General features: G+C 41.8%; 1 protein-coding gene across 1 annotated transcript; it reads right to left on the bottom strand.

Annotated features, from left to right (window-relative positions):
* Nucleotides 1-3,680: 3,680 nt before the first annotated feature.
* Nucleotides 3,681-6,165, bottom strand: LOC143015898 (cyclin-dependent kinase 6-like). Its single transcript, XM_076170037.1, has 7 exons — nt 5,801-6,165; nt 5,584-5,716; nt 5,309-5,476; nt 4,963-5,072; nt 4,825-4,875; nt 4,446-4,578; nt 3,681-4,245 (listed from the first exon to the last, which is right to left on the bottom strand). The coding sequence occupies exons 1-7, from the start codon at nt 6,022-6,024 to the stop codon at nt 4,168-4,170; spliced, it is 897 nt and encodes a 298-aa protein (XP_076026152.1). The 5' UTR covers nt 6,025-6,165; the 3' UTR covers nt 3,681-4,167.
* Nucleotides 6,166-6,412: the final 247 nt, after the last annotated feature.

Raw genomic sequence — 6,412 nt, 5'->3', positions numbered from 1 at the left:
TTATCTTGACCAATTGTTCACAAATATAACATCTTCATATTGACATGTTTTCATTCTGTTTCTAATTAGGAAACATTGTTTTTGTTAGAAGCTCTTCTCCTCCCTCTCAAATTCAGTACAGCAAACTTTGTGAGGTTCTTTCTGTGATTCTTCTTAATTGGTGGCTTGTTAGTGAGGTGGTGCTTGGATGTTTTCGTTTGCTGGGTGGTGGTAATTAGTCCAAATGTTTGGATTCTGACAATATAGTCCCGCTTTTTGCTTTGTTTTGCCTTACAAAAGTACAATTAGGCAACCAAAGGTTCACATTTGCTCTCATAAAGGCTGGAAATGTAACGGGAATGGTAAATCTATGAGTCATCTTGAGTGTAAACAGAGTGTAAATAAGACATTATAGGGAGAACAGGGGAACAAGTTTTAGATTACTCTTGCTGTGTACGTAGCTGTCCTATAAAACATTTTTGTTGATAAGCAGCTGTAGAGAAAAACATCTGGATACCAAGCGGCGTCTGATCTTGGTGAGAAGAGAGAGTCATTGTTTCAGCCACACAATTCTTTCACTGTTGCGCAAGTTGGAAAGCTTAGCAAAATTGGCCCACCAAAACTGCCTTTTGGTGACTGTCCTGAAACACAACGCTCACACATTTGAAACAGCAAACCAGTCACCCACCGGCCTGCCAACTAACTGACAAGCTGAGGTTGACCCCAAACTGATGTGCTTATACGCAGCCTGTGCTTTATCATGTGTATTGACAGAGAGCAGAAGAAAACACTGCTGTTCTGACTGTAAGAGCCACGAGGCAACAGGGACAGAACCTGCATATTTCTGACAAAAGTGCAGATCAGACGACTCAAAAGCCATCATCAACAACCTGAGCATGTCCACGCTTGTTGTTCTCAAGAGTATGCAGCCACTCTGTCGATACAACTAATAATCACATATCTTCCAAGTGCAGCATAAGGCGGAGCAAATGGGAAGAAATGGCATTTTGTGTTACCGGCTGCTCTGTTGTGTCTCTTTGGTGATTCTTGCCAAGATGAGAGCAAAGCTTTGAGAGTCCTGATCCATGTGATCATTTCTAACTAGACACAAAAACAACCAATCAGGAAAGCACTGAGATAAAATCAAAAACAACTTAAAAATGTCCAAAAGTCCAATTCAGTAACGCTGATTGAACAAAGAAATGACTCCCAGCTCGACAAATAAAGGGAGCCAATCCAAAATCACACCCAATTACTTAAACAGCTCTTATCAGCGAAGCAGTCGCTATCCAAAAGTACTGAACTGGACTAAGCCGAAAAGCTTAATGCAATCACTGTTAATCCTTTAATCTTGAATTTTTTGTGGAAATCAACCTCTTTGCCACACCACAGCCATGACTGTGCAAGTATCTCCTAAAAAGGCCGCTCTCTCTTTTTGAAACTTGTGTCCTTCATCTCTCTTTTCAAAGTATGTCCTCCATATTCAATTAGAAAAATGATGGACATTGTGTTGATTCATTTCTGCCCCTCCTCGCTCACCACCGAGGGACGTGTGAAAGGCGTTTGCACATACAGTGGAGGACAAATCAATCAGCACAAAATGCCTCCGTGTCTCAGCTTTCCAAATTAATGCAAATGCATCTCATCACTAACTAAGACTGATGCACTGATCGATGACACCGCACACAAAGGTAAGACTCCTTGACTTTGTAATAGTGCTTAATCGCTCCCCAAATCTTCCCCCTTCACAGTTCACACTTGACCTTGAAAACTGAAACAATGTGTTAGCGGGACATTTTGGGATACCGGGGCTGCTAATTAGTGTAACAACATCAAGCCGTGTGGATTTGAGGTCAGAGAGCACATGTCAGCACACGTATGGCAACACATGCAATTTCCCTAACAAAGCAAAGTGCACAGCAACACGTTAAGCAGTCCAGGTTTGGTGTCTTAAAATGACAGAAAATGAACTGATGCTGAATTTAAAGTGTGCCGTGTCAAGCCAGCCAAAACCTTAATGAGCTCCGCTGAGCTGTCTTGGCTCTGCAGAGATTTGTCTATCAATTTCAAGCTCGAGCTCACAGAGAAAACACCATGATCGGGGCTCTTGTTACTGGACATTCAGCCTCAGTGGTGGTTGTGACCTTCATCTGTCCTCCCTGCAGCTGCTGCTGATGCCAGTGGACCCAGACAGCATGGGCCCCCTGTAGGGATCCGCCACAGCTCACTGCCAGAGCATCAAATTATGTCCATCAAAGCTGAAAAGATGTGAAATGAAAGATTTGACGCTGATCATTTGAATATTTGATGTTCATCATTGGGCTTTGAGGTTGCCCTCCCCACGCCAGAGGAAGGAGAAGAAGCCATGTTGTGGTGCAGATCGAAAAGGGAAGGCCAATAGCGAGGCTGGATCCTCTGTTAAACAAACACACAGGCATCCTGTTCTGTCTCCTTGGTCTAGTTAGAACGGGACTGCGGGGTGGCCCGAGACCAGGAGCTCGGCTCACACACACACTGTATGAGCAAGGAAAGTTAACCACAAATCTGAGATGAGGAAATCCCCCAGTTCTGTCTGACAAGGGGAAGGGCGAGGTTCACTTTCAAAATAAAATAAAATAGATCTCAATAGTTAGTTACTTTATGCAAGCCTTTTTTGTTACATTTGGATTACAGATTGTGCCTTTAATGTGTTTTTTCAAAGACCAAAATGAGACAAAATGGACAACTATGAGTCCTTAGCACATAAGGGGGCAAACTAAAACTGGGTGAAGCTAGAACACACTTTTATGATCATATGCTTCCCTCCTGTGGCCAGTCCGGGTTATTGTTCCATTGTGTTCTTCATTAACTGTGAGAGCTGCATCTCTCACCACAACAGTATAACTATCAGTGCAACAAAGGCTTTACAGTTCATGATGTATGTACATGATTGAATTTTCCCCCTTTTCCAATGGGAAATCTGTGTCTTTCCTAAGGGAAAGATTAGCAGAAGGAAATGGGTTCATTATGGAAATTCAAAAGACATCTAACTTGTTTTCACATGTTTTCCATCCACCCTCATCCCTCTTCTAAATTGGTGGCAATACATTCTAAATTGTCTGCTGTGGGCATTTCAAAAGGATGAAAACAAATCCATGGCTTTTTGTCATTATTACCCTGAATGAGGAATAAAAAATAAGAATGATCGTAAAATTAGAACAAAAGAGTATCAAGATGCAATTATATGTATGTTATAAAAGATTGCTTCCCTAAAAGCTTTGAGGTGAATATGGAGGCAATCAAATCAAAGACAGTACCAACCTCAGGGATTGACCAAAAGACACAAACAACCCATTAATTCTTATGTCTTCTCTTTGTTTTGTAACAGACAAAAAAAGGCAGTTAGTGATTTTCATATCATTTCTCCTCATCACAGTGAACCACTCCCACCTCTCTAGTGGATTTTGGAACGATTCAAAGTTGCCCCCATGTGTCCAGGCAATGAAATTACACGAAGAAAGGCTCTGGTGTTTATGTGGCACTTAAATTAAGGCCAGATAAATACATAAACAAGTGCTTGTGCCGGCGCTTAAATTAAGTGCTAACAGAAGCACAGGATTCATTGAAAGCAGGTGTTTGTGTACACATAAGGCAGTAAGCCAGGGGTTAAATGAGATGTTCCATGTTATGTCCAAGTTCCACTGGACATAAGATGTCCAAATACTAACATGGCTCTAAAATTCTCTCTCACTGTGGCTTTTGTTTGCTCACGATTTCCACACAGTAATTGGAACAGAAATCAAGCTTGGTGAAAATACACAGCGGAGTCGGGAGGTAATCATACCGACTTTCAGGAAGATTGTTTCTCCAGACAGGTTCATTTAAAAAACTGTGTCAAAGACAAATGCTAGGGCTGGTGTTGCATTTAAGTGGAGAAACAGGTTCCAAAGACACAGATTTATCAAAAAGTTTACTCGTAAATAACAATTTAATTTAGAAATCAGGGTGAAATATCTTGTACATCTCTCAATACAAACTGACGCGGTTGCCATCCATCAAGCTGATTACACAGTAGTAATCTGCATTGAAATAAATCTGTACATTCTTCAAACGTGTACGAACACCTCATCAAGTTTGTGTGTGTGTGTGTGTGCAAGTGCTCTGTTTTCAAAACGCAAACACGTATACCTCCCAATTCAATTGTAGTCTTCAGCGTTTTGTGAGGAAAGGGTGAGCCAGAGCTTCGGTGGCTGAGATGCGGAGGCTGGGTAAGAACTGCAGACATTTCTATAGGCAAAACACACAATATACCTTATTAACACAGGGTCAAATGGAGCGTGTAATGATGGATTACTGCAACTGAAGATGATTTTCATTATGGATTCATTTATCAGTGCTTATCAAAAGTTATAAGAGAGCAAAGGGATGTTTTAAAATTGCTGCCTTACGTCTGACCAGCAGCCAAACAACAGCCAAAGACTCATTACCGCCAGAAGGTCATTCTCCACGTGGCTCAGGGGGGGCAGCGGCTGGGTGAAGGGTCCTTTCGGCCTCTTCATGGATGAGTAGGGGATTGGACTGTTCGGGGGCCAATTCTCCTCACTGGGCAAACCAATAACCCTGGCAAACATAATATAGAGATCAGCTAAAAAAAAAAAAAAAAAAAAAAGCTAGAACCTGGAAAATACCAAAAATAATTCATAGACCAACATCTTGCTTGTGGCATATCTTACGTTTCTGAAATCACTGTGTTGCTAAATATTTTCTCAGCTATTAAGCATCAGAAGGCGAAAAAGCACTGACTTCACATCTCAAGCAATCAGGACATAAATAGTTAATAATAGTCATTAATAGTTAAACACTCACTGGAAGATTTTCTGAAGCTGTTCTACCTCTGTAGCTCCATCAAACAGTGGCCTGTGGATGCATGAATAGTTTTTCGGGTTACACTCGTGGCATGGCATCTCGTCTACCGTGTAACTGGACTGACTTAACTATCCGTACTTGAGGAGGAGGAGCTCGGCGAAGATGCAGCCAACGCTCCACATGTCCACTGCGGTCATGTGTGTTGACTTCAGCAGCACTTCAGGAGCTCGATACCACAGCCTCACCACCTGCACGGCAAAAGTGACAGTTAGGTGGGAGAAGTGAGAAAAGAAAGTTTTTCTATATATATACACGTGTGTGTGTATGTGTGTGTGTGTCCTGGGCAAACTTTTATATTATATATGCTACAGCCTGATGGTGCAGGAATGATATCTTAGTTCCACTTGCAAAAGAATTAGACTGATTTGTCTCTTCGTAAAACCAGAGGATTCAGTGTCTGACAGTTTATTTTTGCTGCACTTACACAAGAACTGTGAGCAGTGCTGAACTTGTAGATGTGTGCCAGCCCAAAGTCTGCAATCTTGAGCTCGCCTCTGCTGCTGACCAGGATGTTTTCTGGGTTCAGGTAATGATGTATCACCCCATTGGTGTGTAGGAACTCCAGCCCGCTCAGCAACTGCAGCATCGCATTCTACACAAAGAAGTGAGAGTAGAAGTGTGGGAGGACTTCATTATTGGTCAGTGTGTTAAACCTTGCAATGTGACAGCTTTGTGCCTCGTCCCGGGATGAGTTCAGACCTTAATGTTGTCCCGGCCAAGTCCAGAAACAGGGGCCTTGGCCAGGTACGTTGACAGATCCTCCTTAACATATTGAGACACCATTGTGAGGTTAAGCCTTCCATTCATTGTTGAAGCAGATACGTCCAAAAGCCTGGATAGATAAGCAACATACATGTGCAACTGGGATACATTTATATCATGATTTGAACAAAACAGGTCTACTTGTGTCACTTACTTTACTATGTTGGGGTGGTTGAAGTCCTTTATTTGAAGCAACAGTTCTACCTCGTGGTTCAGGACAGCTGTGCTCTCTGGGGACTCTTTGGCGATGCTTAATGTCTTGACCATCAGGAGGCGCTGGTTCCCACCAACCTCTCTGGCTTTGGACATTTTACCAAAGGCACCGTTTCGCGCTCTTGCTACTAACTTGTAACACAAATTTTCAGCGCTGCAATCCATGTTTATCCAAATTCACTCTGTCAATCTGGAATTTACAGAAAACATTGCTACTTTAGAATTACAAGAATGAAAGACTCTCTGACTGACTGGGTTAGGGTTTCAATATGAAATGTTTGTAAAGAAAGTTCCACTTAACTTCATAATCCATCTATTTGTCTCTGTTCGAAGATTTAAAAGCTTCTCTAAAGTTAACAATGCAACTGTAGACTTGTTTTCCCACTGTTAATGAAAATGGCCATTTCCTTATGTTTACGAATGTAGTTTGACGTTAGTAAACTAGCTAGCACAAACATTAGCCCAAATTCAGGCTAATATTATGGTTTTGTTGCTGATTCTATCAAAGTCTATTCAATAAATTGACTTTACCTCAGACAGACACCGCGTTCAC

This window comes from Genypterus blacodes, unplaced genomic scaffold (genome assembly GCF_046128005.1).
Source record: "Genypterus blacodes isolate CSIRO-AG114 ecotype Tasmania unplaced genomic scaffold, CSIRO-AGI_Gbla_v1 ptg000214l_1, whole genome shotgun sequence".
Taxonomy (NCBI): Eukaryota; Metazoa; Chordata; class Actinopteri; order Ophidiiformes; family Ophidiidae; genus Genypterus; species Genypterus blacodes.
Note: the sequence above shows the minus strand (reverse complement) of the source record. Positions and strands in the feature narration are given on the sequence as shown.

Excerpts from the sequence above, each read along its gene's own strand:
- LOC143015898 (XM_076170037.1), bottom strand. The coding sequence starts at position 6,024 with ATGGATTGCAGCGCTGAAAATTTGTGTTACAAGTTAGTAGCAAGAGCG. Across the intron at positions 4,876-4,962 it reads GCCGAGCTCCTCCTCCTCAA|GCCACTGTTTGATGGAGCTA; the intron begins GTACGGATAGTT and ends ATGCATCCACAG. Across the intron at positions 4,579-4,824 it reads CAGCTTCAGAAAATCTTCCA|GGTTATTGGTTTGCCCAGTG; the intron begins GTGAGTGTTTAA and ends TATGTTTGCCAG.